At 38.2% G+C, this 21,532-nt stretch overlaps 1 protein-coding gene across 4 annotated transcripts in view; it reads left to right on the top strand.

Annotated features, from left to right (window-relative positions):
* ccser1 (coiled-coil serine-rich protein 1) overlaps positions 1-20,974 on the top strand; it is a 92,742-nt gene extending 71,768 nt beyond the window's left edge. For 2 of the 4 annotated variants that reach the window (XM_077600071.1, XM_077600070.1), the window contains exon 11: positions 19,791-20,974. In XM_077600071.1, the coding sequence (XP_077456197.1) occupies positions 19,791-20,393 (603 nt within the window). In that variant the 3' untranslated portion in view covers positions 20,394-20,974. The remainder of the gene's footprint in view (positions 1-19,790) is intronic. The other 2 variants (XM_077600072.1, XM_077600073.1) reach the window with 2 other exon arrangements.
* Positions 20,975-21,532: the final 558 nt, after the last annotated feature.

The following is a 21,532-nucleotide window of genomic DNA, read 5'->3' as shown; positions in this document are numbered from 1 at the left end:
TGTGTCTCATCTTATGATCCTTCGCTACACAAAATTAAGCAAAAAAGAGATGGATTACCTAAAGACTTGCTTTGGTAAATAATTATGCCTGTTTGGGAAACATTTTTTTCCCAGGACATAGGATGACTCATATCAGCATAATATCTTTTATCCACTCACTCTGGACAGTCTATCAACAAATAGCCGGCGGCATGGTATTGATCCATTCCTTGGCCCAGTGGTTTGGTACACTAATTTAAAACATAGAATCAGCTTTCTAGGTCCTGTGCCATGTACATGACTTTATATATAAAATAACATACTAAAGTAAATGATAGAATTGTTTGTTGGGAGCCTAGCTTACTGTGGTTTATCTGTGTAATTTTCACATTTTAAAGTTTTTGGTTCACAATAAAAGCATTTGATTTAATATAGACATGCATATGACATGTTACATTTACCCAGTCATTGATCCAAATCTTTACTTTTACACCGACTTCATTTGACCTCAGAATCTGAATATTTCCTTCTGCAGCAAATTCTAATATTTGTGGGAGAAAAGCTGATGATTTCATTGTTATTGAGGACAGAAAAAAACAGTAGCAAGATTTACAAGGAAGAGAAAAGTTATAAAAGGCACTGTTCGTTCAAAGCAGAAATGATTCTAATTTGCTCCATAAAATTCCCTTTGAGTAGAGACATCCTCTACTTGTGTTGCAACACATTTCAGAAAATTCACATTGACATTCAAGTCTGAAGCTTTATTCTAAGCATGTTTAGACAATAAGCTTTCTCCCAAGGTGAGCTGCAGTTTATCTATATTTAACTTAGACATCAATATCAGTTATTATTTCAGCTCTTTCTCCTTTTTGCCCTCTACTGGCATGTCCTAAGACAACTTGCCAAGTCTTGTGGTTCCTCGTGCCACAAACAAACCATTCTTGTCAGAAGTAATCTCTCTCAGCTCTGCCCAGCTCATTTGTGTGCGATTTCCTGCTTATTTCTTCATTACTTTGCTAGACCTGGTCTTTATTAATGAAGGGACATCTGTTTCATTAAAGCAGGAAGATGCCTGCAAGGGAGATGGAGGGAAGGGGGGCGGGAGGTTGAAAGCAGAGGGAGAAATACATTAAGAGATGGAAAAACCTAAGATGTAATGCAATCTTATAGTGGGAATGTTTATTCATGTAAATGTAAAGTGTAGGAAAGAGTAGGAATGATCGGATACAAGCGGCAGTCACATTTGCTTCTTCTACTTTTTTTCCAAGTCAGTATTTCGGACATTTGAGCAATCTCAGGTCAGATTTTTTTAATTAACAAATTATGACTGACTCAAAGGGTCAACCTATACGTCACTGATCTTGTTCAGAGGTTTTGGTGGATGCAAATACTGTTTGGGTTTGGTCACTGGGGTTCCTATGGTGACTAGGGGTTATGACAACATATTGAAATGATATTTTTTGTAATCCTGTGTTTACCAATAGGATATCAATAGATAGAATCTGATTTGAAGGTGGAGCCAATGGGCCTTTGTAAGCTTAATCTAGTAGAAATGAGACATATTTTCATACTGCTGAACTAGAAATTTTAAGTGATCAAACTAAAAATTACAGACCCTGAGAGGGTAAAAAACATTTATTTAATTTGACTTGACTTGAATGCCCCTCTGTTAGAGTACATTGAGTACTTGACCAACTTCAGTCGAAAGTCCTTTTTAAACAGCTTTGCTAGCTTTTCACAACACACCTCAAAACAGCTACATGCATCACACTGGCCACACGTGACATTGCTTACACTGACTGAGGAAAAGTGCCACATTGACTTCATAATGACACCTCTACTTCTCATTTTGGCAATAAGCCACAATTTCAATGGGAGTCATAATTAATAGGCCTCAGGCTGTCCATAGGAATAATGTTATGTTATTTGGATACTGTACATTAACATTTATCTCACGGGTTTGCGGTACATTAATTTTACTTTGTCTCGGTCCCTTTGAGACATCATAGTGGGTGTCTTTGGCTGAGAGCAGGGTCTGTGTTAAGATGATTACAGTTCATGGTGCACTAATTGCATTGCTTCCATCAATAGTCTTTGCAGTTTTTTGATTCTGTGTAAATATGCTTATAATGTGAAGTTTGACCAGAAAACTACGACGCGATTCTATTTATTTTGAGCCTCAAATATTGTCTTTCAAAACCAAATGGGACAAAGACTTTTTATTTAACTTGTATTGCCATATTTTTCTCTTTCATTTTTTTTCTCTTTTAGCATTTATTGTCAATTTTTGAAAAACTTCAGTTAGCATTTCTCGTTCTATTTTTAAAAACTATTTTCCATTTTATTTTCAAATTTTTCCACCTTAGATTTTGTAATGTTTACGTTAGTGCTTTTTATGCAAGCCAAATTTGCATACAACAACAAATTGTATCCTCCCTGCATAGTATCACAGTAATAATTACAGTGAATATTTTAAACAGAAGCTGTTAAATTTTGAATATATATTGACACAGTCCATAGTGGTAAATGAACATCCCTTCTTTTGCGATAATACAAAGTACTGTGCTTCATTGAAACTCAAAAATCACCTTGTAAACTAAAGACCTCTTATATACAGTTATCATCTTTGACATCTGTGGCATGTAGCGTCCACTAACTATACTGTCATCTTTACCCAGCATATGTGTTGATGATACTGACACATCATATCTTGAATTAAAAACAAAGGAGTGGAAGAGAAGGTTTAAAAAATCCCACCATGGGCAAGAAGTCGAGGACCAAGGTCACACAGTGCCGTGTTAAGGATGACGAGGTCCTGCAAGGGGAGGAGGTGGGAGCAGGTTATAACTGACAGCTGTAATTGGGCTAATTAGAGAAACAAAACCATCAGCACCATGGGTAATGACCTGACCAGGCCAGCTGGGTTGATAGATAGAGTGAGAGCAAAGCAGGTAGGCAAATTAATTAGAGAAGAGGAGGGGTGTAGCCATGATGGATGGCTTAGATGGAGCGAAAGGGGGGAATGGGCGGGAGGTTTGTTTGATCTGCCAGTTGACACATACACTTGTGTGACCTGAATAAAATTTAGTAATCTCATAAAAGATGCTGCTCTATAATAGTTGACTTAATCACTTGCACTTTATGGTCTTCATTCAACCGCTTTGATGTAGGAAGATGGTAAATCATCATTTATTTAAAAATGGCCTTTATCAGGTGTAACATTGGCTTTGTGGTTAGCAGAATGTTTATGATCTTATGATGATTGTCTAGGTGCATTCTGCAATTGGCACATTTTTAAAAGTCAGCAGAGATAAATTCTTGGGTTGCAAACTGTTGAGCTAATTTTTACAGTTTTTATCTAAGTGCGAGTGGAGGCTCCACTGAATTCCCCACACCTTTTCCGACTCAATTACATATTTGTTTGTCTATCTCTGGGTGTCCTTTGTATGCATTGAAATCATTGCTTGTGCAACTGCTGACCTCTCACAACATGGATTTCCTATTTTTACAGTAATCTCTGGATTATTGCGACCTCACTTATCGCAAATTCACTACTTTGTGATTTTTTCCGCTATTAATTATTAAATTTGTTTTTTATAGGGTTGACCCTACTTATTATCGCGGGTATGTCTGGTCTACATTAACCGTCACATTCGAGGGATTACTACATTTAGAAACATGGGCCCAAAATGTTCTAATTTCTGTAAACCTGCTTTTAACAAAGATCCATTGACAATTTCACATACTGACACATCATGTAACAATTTGATTTTTAGTTGGCATCACTGCCAAAGTCTAGTTTGACAATATATGTCTTAGGCCCAATGCAACTTGGTTTCAATATATCAGGATGGAAGGTGTGAGCTCATGGCTATAAAACAACCTCCAAAAGTAGAAAATTCAATAACTTCATCGCTTGTCATTTACAAGCAGTGTAAGACAAGAACCTACAGTGACTATCCATAGTGTTAGTTAATCATTGTATTTAAAATTGGATGACTTGGATTGTGAGTAATAGACTTTATGGTTGAAAAGTTGGAAAAATACTTCATTCTGCTGAGTAAAAGAGAGTCATATATTCACTGAAATAATGAACAAAATATCGTGGCCTCATTTTATTTTGGACATCCTTAAGTAATTTGCTGCCACTGTTGGCGATAAATATCTAATGCGCTAGACCTCCCAGTTAAAATGGTTTGGATGTCTATCAGTGGCATGACCAGGTGAACGATTCATGGTTGAAGACATCACAAGTGGATAAAAATCCTTATTATTACATACTGTATCGTACTAATAGTTTAAAACAATTTGTCTCACAACAAATTGTTTTTTGTCTGCTGGTATTAAGATGCACTTAATTACATCTGCTATATTTCAGTGTAGTAAATTATAGCACACAGCAGGTCCAAAGGGGATAAGATTTTTTTTTAGTTCCTGTTTGTGCGCTTTGCCGTGTGCTTTCATGAAAGTGCACATGTGTGCATGGGAGAGCAAATTGTTCTCCACTACTTGAATATTTAACATTTCTAGTATATTCTCTTAAGCATTTCTTATGACTGTTCATGTTTATCACAACAACCAGTTTGTACCTGCTGGGACTGTCCTTACTTTGAGTTGAAAATGCGCCACACCAGATGACTAAATTAACATCATATTAATTAACATATTTCAGGAGGTATTGTGATTTCTTCCCCAAAATTAAAAACAGCATTTTATTTGCATGCCAGAGAAAGTGGTTAATTAAAACGTTTCAAACATCAAGAATGATCAAGAATGAATCATTTTTCTCCATATTCCTCATTTACGTGAAATTGGCAATTTTTTTGATCATTTTATCTAGGGAAAACTAAATATCCACCTCATTATACTGCCAACCCCAACAGAGATTTTGGATTTGACAGCAAAAGTTTTAGATTTGATAATTAGCAAGAAGTCATTTACAGTAGTAAGAATATTGTGTGTCCAGCCCGGAGAATGTGTGGAAATTCAGTAAGGCTAGAAATGTAGGAGAAGGAAACTGATTCATGTCGATGTAGATGGGAAAAGAAATTGAGTAGTGTGACACTATGCTTAATGTAATGAGTGGTTATGCCCCTTAGGTAAGATGTGAACTGGAAGAAAAAGAATTGTGGAAGGAGTAGTGGAAATAGTTTAGAACAACCCTGGTAGAAGGGGGACTCATGATTGGTGCATACTCTAAAGAAAACTCTGAAGGATATAAATTAAAGTAAAAATATGAATAGAGTTGTTATACAGCATATGATGGTAGTATCTAAAAACAACCCTTTTGGAGTTGAGGAAGCTTAAGATGACAAAAGAGTATGTTGTTTAACCTAAAACAACAAGACTCTTGGGCTACATTTTAGTGCTTTTACCTAGTACACCATTAAAGGGCCAAAAGCACTGTTGACATTCATTTTATCCCCTTCATAGCCCTTTGCCATACCCACTCAGAGCCATATAGGATTCACCGTCTTACCGAAAGAACCTTTGACAGAGGGTAGTAAGATTAGAGATAAGATAAGAAAGATCGAGGCAATAACCTCAGATGACCAACTATATCAACTGCACCACTGGTGCCTATCAAGCGAGACAGGCTCTTGGTGAACCATCAGAACTTCCAGATTCCTGAACCACCCAAGTCCAGGTGAGAGCAAAAGAGTGCTTTGTGTTATAGTAGTGAACGCTTGAAGGACACTAGTGGTGGCAGCCTGAAGTCCAAGTAAAATGAGATGTTTCAAGATGACATAAATATAAAATAAATTGCTTATGATTAATTACTATATGCCTTTTTGGAGGATAAAGAAGTAGATCTTTACAGTTTGGTCACTCAGGTAGTTAATTTTCATCAAGATGTTTAGCAGTTTAGGGTCAACGTGGATTGAATGTGTCATCGCACATCAGTCGTGATAAATTGAAGAGTGAAAAAGGGAGAAAATGAGACGGAAGACCTTAAGTGGCAATTATAGTAGACCAGGAAGTAGCAATGAATACTAAAGGAAAAACTAGTAAGGCATTAATGTGAATACAAAATGGAAACGCAACTTGTCCTGATGACATACTGTATTTGTGAAGGTATCTCCATACCTTCACAAGTAGATAGAAGATGCCCAAGGAAAAGAACCAAAGTGTAGTGGTGTCCATTTTTAAGAACAAGGATACACAAAGTCGTGAAAAAAAACTAGACAAACCTAGACCCAGGAAGGTAAGTGAGTGTTTGTGAGCGTCAGTATAGTTTATTGGCAGAAAGATTACCACAAATGCATTATTTCACTTCGGGATATTGATGGGAAATTACAGAAAAGGTCAAAGGAAACTATATTGTGTCTTTTCATCTCGAGAAAGATAGGGCTACTCGGCCAGGAACCGTGTTATAGGACATGGAGTTTAAGGCGTCAGGGATCAGCTCTGAGTTACTTCCTTTTTTAAATAATGATGGATTGGCTGGCATGAGGTTAGACGGGAATCCCCATGGCGAATGGTGTACACTAATGACATTGCTATCTGCAGCAAACACAGCGAGAAAAAGGAGGAATGTGCTAGAAAGGAGGGGAATAAAGATTAGCTGAAGAAGATTGGAAGTGGATGAAGCTGAGTCGTGACGCCTAATATAACAAGCCAAAAGAAAAAGAAGAGGTATGCCATATGTCAGGCTGTTAAATAAATCTGCCCTATGTCACAAGGAGGCCTCTTGGGCAAAACTTTCTTAGCTCCAAATACTAACGAAGCTTGCTTATTTGAGCAAGTAATCACCATCTTCTTGCGCCACACAATCACACAAATAACATAGAATACACATAGGAGAGCACACTAACACATTAAGCATGTGCAAGCTGTTGAAAAGGCAATTAGTTTGAGCTCTTCTCAGAGATGACACCCTGGGAGTTGCATGCTCTAACAAAAAATAAAAAGACAGAAATTATGTCCTTGATATGTTTCCAGTTGGAAATTAGTACGATGAATACAGTGGTAGTACTTAGCACACCTCTCTCACAGTTCCGAGCATTGTGGATCCAGTCCACAGTTTTCTCCTGTGGTTTCACTGGTTCTCTCCAGGTATTCGAGGTATTTTCTGCTTTCCAAAACACACTTTAGGTTAATTGGAGACTAAATTGTCCATAGGTAGGAATGTGAGACTTAATGGTTGTTTCTCATCTACTACCCGCACCAACAGGTAGCCCAGGTTTGGTAAAGACAGCAGAAAATTGGCAGTGTATGGACTGATTACAGCAATGCAAGGTAGAACACAACATAATGGTATGTTCTAAATTAATGGTATGGTATGTTATAACTGGCAGTATCTTTTTCCTTAAATGGTCCATTTGTATTGTATTGAATTAAATTGAATGCCTTTATTGTCATTATGCAAGTACAATGAGATTTAAAACTTGACCATGAAGTGCACAAATACTAAATAATCAATAAATTGGTAATAAATAAATAATTAGTCATTAGAAGCCATTTGTAATATCCTGACTTTGGGCAATAGAGGTAATTAGTTGATAAAAAAAATCATACCTTTTAATGTGACTTTAAAAAGAATGGAATAAGGAAAAAACCCTTAGACAATACTCCCATTATGTAAGACTAATAACCCTAACAGTATGGGAATTTCCCAGGAAATTATATCAAAATTATGATTATAATGCCCTGTTATTGACTGGCAACCAGTCCTTAGTGGTACCCTGCCTCTCACCTCCAAAGTTAACTAGGATAAGCTCTCACTCAACTGCAACCCTAATGGGTACGAACACTCCCCGTTTCCGATGGGATTGAGTCTATTTAATCCCTGAACCCAATGAGAACAGACTCAATGAAACTGGATAATTTACAGGTTCAATCGCTAGATTTTTCAACACCCATCTCCCAACTCAGTGTTTTCTGCGGTTCACTGGCGTTCAATTCAGGATGTCATTAAGGAATCCTGGGTTGGCAGTAGCTCACCCTCGAAACTCAGGCGAAGGGCTAAAGAAAACTGATGATTTTTAGCACTTTTTGGAGTGTTTGATGGAGTCATGTATATTGGACACACACAAAATGAAGGTTTACACTCACTGTGTTAAAGACAGGATATGGCCCCAAAATAACAAGGTGTTACAAATAAATTATTTTCAAATATTTTATTCTTATTAAGTTTTTTTTCTAAATTCATGTAAACCAGGCCATCATTGGTCTGCTTTAATTCAAGCACATTGAAGCCAGATGGAAAGATTACCATGTTGTCTTTGAACACAGTTAATCATGCTTCGGGGGTGTCAAGAGGATAGAGATTAGGAGAAATCGCATGGAGAAACATGTCAGGACTATGGGGACTAGTTATCTGAAAACGGAATACAGCAAACCGGTTGCAGTGGTTGTATTACGGATTCTCATTTAGCAACCTAGCACCCTTGTGCATAAACGGTCTTCCATACAGTAGATGTGTCAAAATAGATTATTTTTTCATGACATTCAACTTATTCTCTGTCAAAAAATATTGCAGTCACTTTGAAGTGTCCTAAGCATTGTGAGGCTGGCTGCTGTTGTACACACTTTTGGTATCTAGAACCCTTTGGAATTCCAATATCACTGAGTTTGATCAAAAGATGCAAATGCGGTATTGTTAGGTGGCTACTTTGTCATGTTCTATTGACTCAGCTGGAGCCTATCCCAAGCAACAATGAGCACCAGGCTGGCGACATCCTGAATTGGTGGGCAGCCAATCACAGGGCACAAGGAGATGAACAACCATTCACCCTAATACTCATACCTAAAAAAATATTTATTTTTCAACCAGCCTACCCTGCATGTTTTAAAATACCCACATTTTCAAATAAATTCACAATTATTCATTTTAGCGATTACAATCAAATTTTTCTAAGAAAATGTAACATATATTTCTGCCCTTATTACCCATCATGCAATAAAAAGTATCCTATCATTCCATATAGTGTGAGCACACTTTAACCCCTTGCTTTGCTTGTAGGTCATCTGACAATATAGTGTAGTTTATGTCATGGCCTGTGATGAAATCTGCGGGCGTCTTTGCTGTGAGAGCAAAAGGGCGACAGTGATTTGTTCAACACTAGTGGGGCGTCAAGATCACATTTTCCACTTTCCCTCATCTTCATTACACCGTAAAGAGCATATTAAATCATACGTGAGCAACATGTCAAGACAGCTTTATATATATATATATATATATATATATATATATATATATATATATATATATATATATATATATATATATATATATATATATATATATATATATATATACACACACACAAAAGCATAACAAGTGTTGTCAAGGCGACACAATTTTCAGTGAAATTAAATGAGGTGTGTGTTAAAGTTGCATGAATATTAATGAACAATGCAGCACGAATCGGCACACTGTAGCTGCATCACCGTTCTTAGAAAAGAGCAGTCTCAAAAATTAATTTAAAGGAAAAAAAGGTTTGACATCAAATAAAAATGTTTACATGTATCTACTGGTGTGCGGATGGATGGTAGTGGTACCTGCTCAAAAGGCACTGTGCTCTGACTGGACAGATCACCATTGTCTTTAAAAATGTGCTTTCTGCTGCACGTACAGTTGTCCAAATTTTCAACTACACATATTTATGTATACTCTTACGTTTGAACTACTTGGAAGGAACTGGGACAAATGAGAGATTATTGCTTTATCAAGGATAAAGACCAATGTCAGCCTTCTCTCTAGGTAGTTACTTGGATCGCTTGCCCTGTTGCAATGTATGGTCACTAGACACAAGAATTCATGCATCATTCATGCCATACTTACTGGATTTAATTTGATTGTTTTCCACTAGTCAGTAAAGGCATCCCATGCTGCAACTGTTCTAAACAAATTGTGTGTTACTCGCGGTGGCAGCCCCTAAAAATCAAAGTCAAAAGTCGATAGATTTTATGGCCTAATCGTGTTTTCACAGGGATATTTACCACAACCTATTTCATTTCTCGTACAAATTTAAGTGTACTTTACCATGATAAGAGGAAAAATTTGTTAGCCCGGTGCATTTGACTAGAACTATTCAAAACCTAAACAAGGTTGATTTTTTCAAGCAAGTTATCCAGTGCGTTATTCAAATACTGCCAACTCGTGTGGTAGTTCAACGTACTGTATCTGCCAAAAACGAGGCTACAAATGGGATGTGGTGCAGAAACAATGACAATACCCGTGTAGAATGTAGGCTAATGATCTCCGTGGCTCCTCCATGAGAAAGGATTCAATTATTCAGAACAAAAATAGTTCATTAAAACGTAATTAGAACAAAATAACTTTTGCAAACTCATTTGCCTCACCCAGCCTCATTTGGAAGAACAAAAAAAGAAAAAAAAACTAATTTGCTGGGTTCTTTCCAGGAGCAGCAGCAACACAATTGGTGACTTGTCTTGTGCTGGTTGCAGTATAACTGCATATGTTTTTTGCTCCCCAAAAAATCTTGAATTATTGTGCAAAAAGTTGCTTGGTGTTAATAATTAATTCTCTGATACGTGGGTGACTTTGCCTTCTTTAGAGAATCAGTTTTTGGATTTTACCAAGACAGTTTGCTTTGCAGCAGTGAATGCACAAAACCATGATGTAGATACTCATTTCATTAAAACGGAATATGTACATCCATCTCAGTTGTTATTATGCTTTTTTAAATTTATAATCTAAGACCCCACTTGAGGAAATCAATATAGCTCTATTGGCCAATGTATTTTAATGTATTTACTTATGTGTACCAGAACAAACAAAGCACGTCACACACAATGATATCCCCACTGACAATCATGAGTATCTTCACATCAGGTTTTGAATCATAAATATTGAAGCATAAAATGCAATTCAACTAAAATAAGAAGAAATTTCCCTCACACTGTGGGATGAATGCTTGGGATAATCTCTCATAGGCACTCATTAAACATGTTTTCTGTCTTTGCCCATAAAAGAAGAAAACATTGTGTTGTACTATATTTGAACAGGTTTCTCGAGGTCATCATAGACAGACAAATCTATGCTTTTGATCTAAAGCTGTCGCTTTTCACTCGAGTACAATTAATCATAAGTTGTTGCATGCTAGGTGAATATATTGTGTAAGATTATTGTTCTAGAAGGGGGGTTTTCAACAGCAATGCTATGACACATTGATGGTTCATTCACACTCGAGATTCTTTGACTTGAAATTTGTGGTTTCCTTCAGTGGTATTGCAGGGATAAAGGGTTAAGTTAATGCATGTAGTGTTTCATTTGTACATGTCACATCTATTGTGTAGAGTTAAAAATGTTACCAGGATATTCACATTAAAACAGAATTAAAGCAAAATTATTTAAGAGGTAAAGTAGTCTGGTACAGGCACAAAATAAACACAAATCATCGTGGAGTGACCACACCAGAGATGACAAGAACAATATTTGTTAAAGATGCCATCTTCGCCTATGACAATCGTCTATAATCCTGTGCATGGAATTTGTTTACAACATAGGGTTACAGAGCTAACTGGTTATTATAACCATCCCAAAGCAAAACAATACATTGTTCGATTAGTAGATGTTACAATGTAGGGCAGGGGTGCACAACTCTGGTCCTCGTGGGCCTCTACTCAGTCTGTTTTCTATATCTCCCTCTACCACGCCTGAATCAAATGATCAATTCATCAGCAAGCTGCCAAGAAGCTTGGTAATCATCCTGATTGTTTTATTCAGGTGTCTTTGTTGAGGGAAACATGGAAACTAAACTGGTTAGGGGCCCTTGAGGACCGGAGTTGGGCACCCCTGAAGTAGAGAGTTGTCCCATCCACTCACGGAATTATTGATGGTGACTTTTCTTGTTCTTCTACATGTTTTGAACTAGAAAACACTTGTTTTACTTTGAACGTTTGAAGAGAAAGAGAGCGAGAGTGAGAGAGCATGGTGTGTGGGGGAAGATTAGACCCACTTTTGTTTCTTTGCTAGCTATTTAGTGGATGTCTGCTTTTATCTTCCTCCTTTGGTTTACTAATTATCTTTCATTTTCATCTTCACTAACTCAGCTTTCTCACTTTATCCTCCTCCATCTGACCATCGCCCTACTTGCCCTTCTTTTGTTGGAATATCAAAGCTCTATTTGTTTGTTTCTGGACTTTTTGTCCGTCATATTGTGTGTTTCCTCACCTCCCACTGCTTCACCATCCACTTGTTCATTTTCTTGTCACCATCATCCCACTCGATTTGGGCATTGTCCAGGAAACATTTGCCCAGGCTGGTGGTCTATGATTTTTGCCATCATTGCACTCACGCACCTGTTGGGGTTTAAGCATCCAAGTCAGCACCTCCTTCCTGAGAGCCTTCTTAAAGATTTCCTGTTCTCAGTGTGACTCTGGCACACATATTTGCCAAACCACCTCTTTTAATTCTGTGTTGGACGATTTGAAGGCCCCCTCACTAAAAACTTTACACTTGACTCAAAATGCTCTATTCAGATTATAACTTAAAGGATGCATTGTGCATTTTTGGCAGTCTGAACTGTTCCCACTGTCTCCCAGATTTTAATTGCTTCCATCACACAGATTTTTGTATATTTCTGTAATTGGCACATGCCAGACCTCACCTGGTCTCATAAAATGCTGGCAGCAGCAAGTCCGCCTTTAGCTATGCAGGCCACCAGTTGCAAAGCTCAAGGATTAAACAGATAAGCGAGCATCTTGTACTTGTTTATGGACATTGAACTTCAACGTCCCATTTTGAGTAGATAGCAGATAAATACCACATACCACTCGAAGGAATAATTTTAGAGAAATAATACTTTTCTATAGGGTACACAACTTTACAATTTTTTTAAAGCAAGACTTGATCCCTATTCGCTAAAAAACTACTAGAACAAATATCTCTTTCACAGTATTTGTAGCACAAACAGTTGTAGAACAGTGACTGTAGTTTGCAATATTCATCTTTTTTCTGTGTACTATAATTGGTGTTGACTGATGTTTGGATGCTATAATAATGATTGTAGACCACCTTTAGTCTCATATTCCTTCCAAAGGTTCCAATTCCGATCCGTTCATCTACAGTATATTCTATATGACTTGTACAATGGTAGCGTCACAAGGTAGCTGGTGCCTTACTTAGCCTTAGCTTTCAACAGTTAAGAGGCAAGGTACACACTTCATTGGTTTCCAGCTAAACAAGGCATATTTGGACAACTGTTCATTCACAAATTAAGCTCAATGCAGATTCTCTATACACCAACAGCCCCCACCACCATATTTGTATTTAATTTTTGAATATGGAAGTTCCTGGAGTGAAATGCTCTCACAGAGTCTCATTTAGAATCCCAAACCTTTGGTCTCTATAGCCAACGTGCTAACTACTTTTGCAGTGTTTCAATTGCTTATATCCTGAAGCTTCATGGAAGCCTCTCCTTATTGTGTAGTCTTTCAGCTGTAGCAGTCTGTCATCAATCCTCCAGTTGTCAGGGTTCGCTCGTCCCTGTTAAACGCTAGCATTCACTCGCACCGTGTTACATAATTTTGAAGAGGAAGAAAAATAAATAAACAACAAAATGAAGGGCGGTAGCGGAGAAGGTGTGAGACGTGTGAAGAACCGAGGCCAAGCGACAAGAATAAAGAAAAACCGAGAGAAATAAAGCCCACAGAGCAAAGCTTCTGTCAGTAACATACCCACTTACAGTTCTTAGAACTCATCCTGGTAAAGTTAAACTCCTCTTATAAGATAAACACCCACGGGTATTACCACTCAAAAGTGTGTGCTATGCTTGAGTGAGTTCAAAAGAAACTTTATTCAGAATTGACAGTGTTACCAGTGTAGAACCTTTAGCATTCTATTAAATGGGTTTCACTGGTTACAATTCTCATTTGTTGTAATTCATGTATGTTATTCAACTATAAACCAATTGTAGTCACCTACTGATCTAACCTAATTCTGCACTTAAGTCATAGTCACTCAAAATGTTTCTTTATTTTATGCCTTGGTTGTTCATTTTTGTCTCTTTATTAACAGTTTGGTCCAATTTTTCACATATTTCCATCTTTTAATCAGCTATTTTGTCCATTTTTGATGTTGGCGAACCCATTGATTGTGCGTTATGAATCACTAACCTACATTATCACATTAGTAAAACTATAATTAAATGAAAAACAATTGAATGAAACAATTACATAGGAAAATAAATAAATAAATATGTTGGTTAATGGATGTGCTTTTCTGTCCAGCAACCACTAATGCAAAATACGTCAAATACTGTAGGTGGGAAGCATTTTCTCCGCTAAGAGGAGGTTTGCAGCGAGACAGCTTGTTCGAGGAGATGTCGTGGCAGTCTCAATCTTTACTCTTTTTTTAAAGCACAAACAGATGGACGAAAATGCTTGACACCTGTCATGTAAGATCCAAATCATAGACCTTTAAATAAAAAAGGTTTCTCAATATCACCAGCTGACAGTCTGATCAGGCCATTGGGAAAGGGAACAAAGCGAACAAATATAAATGGATTTATGGAAGACACAAAAGAAACACTATCGCTGGACAAGGTATTTTGACAACTTGCCCATTTTTCCTGTCTTTTCTTAACAACCATCACACATGCTCTCTCAAAGCATGGTTTGTGAGAATCCAATTTCTATGATCCGAACGGAATTATCTAATTTAGTAACTGATCTATCTCATAAATACACTCAGGGCACAAAAGACAATTTTACAACTGGATACACTTTAATGGGTTTCCTCTTTGATACAAAGTGACAACTCACTTCAAATATAATGGGAGATAGAAGAAGACATAAAAAAACAAAGAAAAAAAGAATTGAAAGGGTGGGAATTAAAGGGATGTAAAATCTGGAAAATTGCAGTCCAAAGATCTTTGTGATAGATAAAAAGCAGGAGGGCAATAGAGGGACGTTGCCATAGGCTGTTATCCTCCCACTGTGTTTTTTTTTACTGAGGTAAACCAACAAGTGCTGTATGTGTTGTTATGGCCTTGAGAAAGCCAGTGTGCTTAGATTCTCCGACTTTATTTGATTGTCTAGTGGAAAATGGATCCAGCCCATTGTGGGTGTGAGAGATGGTCTGGATGTCTGCAGGCATTCTTAAGCTATTGCAGGCCGTGGTCTTTGTTATCCTCATCTCTTTATATACCTGTATTGTTACAGTGACATTTAGCTACAATATTCTAGTAAGAAAAATGCCTACCATATTTTCACCTTGAATGCTGTTGACCATCCTATTGATCTTTAGGGGGTGAAAATATATTACTCTGCCAGAACAGAACACGACACAATTTGACTTTAACCTGTACTGAACAGATAAGGGCATTAACATGGAAATTGCAACTCTACTTATGAAAAATTCAAGTTACGAAATCACTTCTAGAACTAAATAATTTTGTGGAAAAATCACTATATTGGTAGCACTCCTTTTTGTAGATTTAAAAAAAGGAATGTTTTCTGTAGCACTCCTCCTGATGAAGATTATAAAGACAACAGCCAAATGCACAATTTCATTTTAAGTTAAATAATAGAAACATGTTCAATTCAAATCGTTATTTTTCTGTGGTTTTATGCCACACAGTTATTTTTGACAACATTCAGTTTCTTTCACATCAGAACATGTAGGAAAATATGGTAAACCAATGGAACATCGCAATCGTCAATACTTTTTGAATTTTTACTGTGTGAAAAGTTGTTTGACAAATTTTATTCATGGAGAAAACTATTGAATGTGACAAAATCACATTATAGAATTTTTAATCTCCACTTTATCTCAGTGAGAACTTCTCAACTTTTTGTGTCCAGTGTGATTACGATTCTGTGCCTCCGTAGGGTATTGAGTCATGGTGTGTGATTGATGATACTACTGTTTTGCTTTCACTGTTCTCCCCGAAGTGCCACGTACCACATGCAGTGCGTGTTGTTTGAAAGTCATTAAACTTGAGACAGAACGATTCTTAGTCTCAAGGAGCCCTTGTCCATTTGTACAGTTAAAATGCATTATTTAGAATTAATCAGCCTACTTTTGGACGCACTGTGTCAATATTTGAGAGGTGTGCACCTGAGACAGCACACGTGAGTTTGTATCAGTTCTACTTTTTTTTCAACCTTCTGTCACTCTCATCGTGTTTTTTCTGCATCTTTGATCACCTTCTCACCAATCTGTCATTGCCCCTCCTGTCCTTTCCATCCTTTGACTCCATTTGTTTACACCTCTCTTTTCATTGCACTTGACCTTTTGCTTTGTCTCCATCTGTCTCTGCCTATAACACACAAAATACGCACTCCCGCACAGCTATACCGCAGCTTTTACTTTGGATATCTGGACTGTATCTAATATATGGAACATCTGTTTCTTTCATTTATTCTGTAACTTGGTGTAAAACTGGAAAATTGTGCAAGATAGACTCTTTGGCCTTATGCCTTGTTGCAGTCGAGAAGAAAAAGACAGCTTTGGCTGGTACATCACATGATGAAGTTGTACTTTTAGTTGTCACAGCCTTTAGTAAAGACGATGCATACTGTTTGCAGCTAAGGCCAATTAAACTCAAGAAAATGAAAACAAAAATAAAAGCCTGGCTGTCAGATGCACGTTAGGCAAGAATGTGCGTTTTGCTGCAATGATTTGTATAATGAAACAGAAAACTCCTGGAACTCTTATAGACTCACTTTGTCAAGATTCGGGCCTAATTAAGCCGTCCCACATAAACTGACAGCACGGCATTGTCCCAATTCCTTAGAGGTTCCAGTGTGCCCCCTCATTGCTTTCACTCATCTTAATGAGACAAATCCGTCTGTGTTAAGTTTTGCCATGTGCGTCCCCCAATCAAGACACATTAGCAAGTACCTGACGCTCAATAGTTCATCCACAGTGTACTTCATTCTCAACTATCAATCAAAGTAGAAATAGAGGAACCTGTTAAAGTACCTGAATGAGGAGGTAGCCGGGTGTCACTACAAGGAACCCGGTACCATCTGATTGGAAGTGTTATTTTTAACAAACTGCTGGCAATAGTCATTAAATCAGGTGAAAACATTTGATGTGTACTTGATGTAATAAATGCGAATATTCCAGCAAATTAGTCAAAGAACAGGATGGATTGGATGGATGCTACTACCAGGTTTTTAATTTGGCCATCATGCCATGCACTAGCATGCAGTTCTTCTCCATCTGATGTACCTAAAGTAGATACTAAATGGGAGCAGGTCTGAATTAAAATATTTGTTCATTACCCGTAATTAGCTTTTAAACCTTTTATTATTATTTTTTGGTGTACCTACAGTATATCTGAACCGGGTACACTAAAAAAGACCAGTCTACCAATATAGCTAGTACTTTTGTTGTGTCTTTTGTTCAGAAGACTGTGGATGTGCTTTTTGCTGGTAAGTCTTGAACTCCATTTGGATTTTTAAATGCTTCTGTCAATAGTCAAGACAGACCATGCATTGCTGTTTTCCTTTGTGCCTCGAGGTAAAAAAAATGCAAACAAAACAACAGCAAAAAAACTGCGTAAAGTGGAATTGGTTTTACACTATATTGCATGTTCAAATCATACTTGAATATCACTGTACTTGGTCAGAAAAAGAAAAAAAATACTAAGAAAAAAGTTAGTAATATTTCTATTAGTTATAAGTCTTAAATGTTATGGAATTAACATTTAAACTAGATGGTAGTACAAGGTTTTTAAATTGATAATTTAAATTTGTATGATAGTACTCAAACCTGTCTATCCGTCAAGCTTTGAGCGTTTGCCTGCCTTTTTTCAAATTCATCCTGGTCATATCACTCTCAAGGCTATGAATCAATGCTGTTCTTTTCTTGAGAAATTTTGCCTTTTATCTGTTTAGGCCTCATCAATTCATGAAGTGGAACTGCCACCGATTCTGCACAATGAGAGGTCATAACCAAACCATGCAAATTAATTGGAGACTGCACCAAAATTGGAGCCCTTATTTACAATTTTAATTTGTCAAATAACTGTTTCCTTTTCATAAATAGGTATTTTTATTATATTTTATACATAACATTCCAACGTTCTTTATCAAAATCAGATGATATATTTTATATTCATGAATTGAGTTATGAGCTTGGTTATGGAAAAATTAAACTCATTCGTCAATGTATTTAGTAGTTTGCTGTGTGATATTCTTTGTAAAATATGGGTTTTTGTAGTGTAATTTGTGAGTGAGGATAGAGGGAGAGTGGCCGTGAGGAGCTTCGTTTCATAAGAGAGATGCGTGCAGTGGAGCATGAAAGGAGAACAGGTGGCTTCTGTTTCTGCCGTCCAGCTTTATTTGCCATCCTTCCCGCTGCGTCCGGGGAGCCAGTTTGATGCCGCCGCTTTGCGAGTTCATGCAAAACTTGTGCTTGCTTGTGTTGCCTGTTCTCTGTGTGAGTGTGTGTGGCTGTGTGTTCTTTAGTGAGCAGGGTTCCGCTTGGTTTAGAAACAATTAGAACGAGCTGCAGGAGCCTAGAGAGCCCTGGTTCTCCAAATGTCACCCAATTAACAGTTGAACAGCGAACACGCGAGCAGCACACTCCCTCTCACTCTAATTGTTGCGTCTCTCATCGCACTCGGGAGTCACTACGTCTTCCCATCCAAAAACACATTAACGTCACAGTCAAGAAGACAGGTTGAAAAAAAAAAAAGTTCCTTTTGTCCTTTATGCTGTTTAGAATCAAGACCATGTATGTTATAGCATCTGTCATCTTAAGGGTATTGTAACCGGGATAGAAGCTGCCTTAGACAAAAGACCTTTCATAGACATTTCTGACATTGGAAAGACTCTTGAAACTCACTAATCAAGGTTATTTTTAGCCAAGTCCTGTGCCAATTGACTGTAAACATGTGCACGTTTGTCATAAGGGTCAGCCTGATGGTGACAGAAGCGGGACACTGGCTATCATGTTAATCATGGGACCTTGTATAGAAATCTACAGTATCATGTGACAAAGTAGCAGAGTGCTTTTCTTTACCACCACGCACAGTTAAGATAACACTAAACATCTATGTTAGATACAAAATCTGACTTGGAAGACAATTATTTGTAAAAGCAATTTTGGCACATATTTTTCATTTAGGTTATGTTATACTCAACAGTAGAATTGCATGTCCATCATCAGAACATGGTTTTATGTTGAATACAAGTGGGATGCGAGCTATTCATTCAGGATAGCAGACCATTTCTTTTGTTGTGTTTGCTCGTCATCTAATTTCCATTGCGTAGTGAATAATGGCAATTTGTATGGTACTCTCATTTTCTGAACCGCTTATCTTCACAAGGGTCACAGAGGGGTGCTGGAGCCCAGCCCAGCTGACTTCGGGCCACAGGCGGGGGTCACCCTGAATTTGTGGCCAGCCAATTGCAGGGCACAAGGAGATGGATAACCATTCGCGCTCACACTCATACCTAGGGGCAATTCAAAGTGTTCAACCAGCCTACCCTGCATGTTTTTGGGATGTCGGAGGAAACCAGTGTACCCACGCAAGCTCAAGCTGAACATGCAACCGCCACACAGGACCCATCTGGGATCGAACCCTCGACCCCAAAACTGTGAGGGCGACACACTAACCATTTGTTCGCTGTGCCGCTGGATACGAGCACCCGTAGTGAAAAGTTTTGAGACACTTCACCATTGAGCAGAATGAGAAAGTGTCTCAAAACTTTTATGGCGGGTGTAAATCTGCCGGTCCTAACCTATGAATATTAATTTATTCTGCTTTCTGCCTACTTTCTACAGCCTCACTTCTTTTGTTTTCCTTTCCTTAAACCTGACAACACTGAGCAAGAAGCCATTACATTTTTTAAAAGGATGTTTTCTTTATGGTTGTTTCTCTCAGGCCATCAACCTTCTAGGGCAGTCAGGCCCTGGCAACAACAGCAGCCCGCCGTACCTAAAGGATCGAAGGGCAGCGCGAGCCGGAGTTGCTCTATCTCTTCTGCCTCTCGCAGGGGACCTCGCTAACATCCCCCGCCACCCACTGTTCCTCGGTTCCGCCAAGGAGGAGAACCACTGCAACCCGCCCGTCGGCGGCCCAAACACGGCGCCTCATTTCTTCATTCCTGCCGTCCAACCCCGCGGAATGTCATCTTTAGCCAGCAGGCAGCCGGAGAGGGTGTCATCTTCCTCTGAGTCCTTAGGAGGAAGTTTGGCATCTCGCAAAGGGGAGCATCAGCAGACCAGCCATATTCCACGGGCAATGGGCGCTTCCTCCTCCAGCCTGGCCAGTAGGGGGAGCATCTCTTCGTCAGGCACCACCTCACCCCAGAACCCTTCCTCCACCTCCTCTTCGTCGTCCTCCACTTTGTCGCCCTTCACGGGGCGTCTGGGGCAACCACCCAGGGGTCCGTTGTCCCTAAAAAGCTACTCTCGTAAAAACGTCTTCCTCCAGCACTCGCTGCACACCTCCGACCTTCAGACGCTCACACAGACAGACGCTTGATTGCAAGCAGACAAATCCTTCGCTCTTTTCACATAGTCGCAAAAGAAAATGGCGCACAAATTACAGGAATGCTCTACGTGACACTCCTGGAACTCTGAAAACAAAAGAAAAAAAAGTCCAAATTTATGTTATCGCAATCACGCAAGTATTTGATCTATCATTAATGACATTTTGTTCAACCACACCAGAAAACAAGATGAACTATGAGTGAAATTCTCCTGAAACTAACAAGACAACAATCCTGGATAAAACCTGTCTGACATTTTATCCACTAAATCTCTCTTTTACACACAGAAACACAAATCCACAAAAACCACTTGTCAGCGCTCCCACGTGGTGCCATGCCGACAGTTGAGATATGCTTACACCCACACAAATACACAAAAAAGTACACACGCATACAGCTATCCTCATAGACGACTAACAGGAAACATAATGAACCTCAACCTAAAATGATGTTTATGTAGATTTTTTTGTAAACTTATTTGCTGATGGACTCTTTTCAGGAATACACACTGTGTCTCACGTTGCCAAAATATATGCATCACCTCCTTCATGAATGTGATACCTTCATCTATCAATTTGTCTTTCATTTCTTCCTTTCTTTACCCACTTTGTGCATGCTGCTGCTTTAGCATACGTAAGATTGCTGATATACTATTAACATTCCCGTACATACAGTTTAAGGTAACGTCAGCAAAAAAGGAGACTGGGATAAGGAAGACGGTACTGGGACTCAAAATCACCAAATGACAAACCTAAAGGTAATCTGTCGTTTTTAAAATATTCTCTGTAATCATGACATTAATATGCGTTATTTTTCAGATTTGCAGACAGTATAAATTACTGCCACTACCATCACTATAGGAACAGAACCTTATTGTGAACTAAAGGTCGCACAGAGCGATTAAAGGATATTTTTCAGTTAGTAAAGCGCCCAGAAGAATTCACTGAAATTCTTTCTAATAAATCGAAGACTCACCACCAGACCTGATAAATTTTACTGTTTTGATATATAAAAAATTATAATGTAGAGTTCATGTCAAGCATACAGAACCTAAGATTGAATCCTTGTCTGGTGTTTGCATGTCCACCTTTGCTTTACATACACCACCCAAAAACATGCATGTTAGAAGACT

Source organism: Stigmatopora argus, chromosome 5 (assembly GCF_051989625.1).
Source record: "Stigmatopora argus isolate UIUO_Sarg chromosome 5, RoL_Sarg_1.0, whole genome shotgun sequence".
NCBI lineage: Eukaryota > Metazoa > Chordata > Actinopteri > Syngnathiformes > Syngnathidae > Stigmatopora > Stigmatopora argus.
This window is presented reverse-complemented; position numbering and strand designations above follow the sequence as displayed.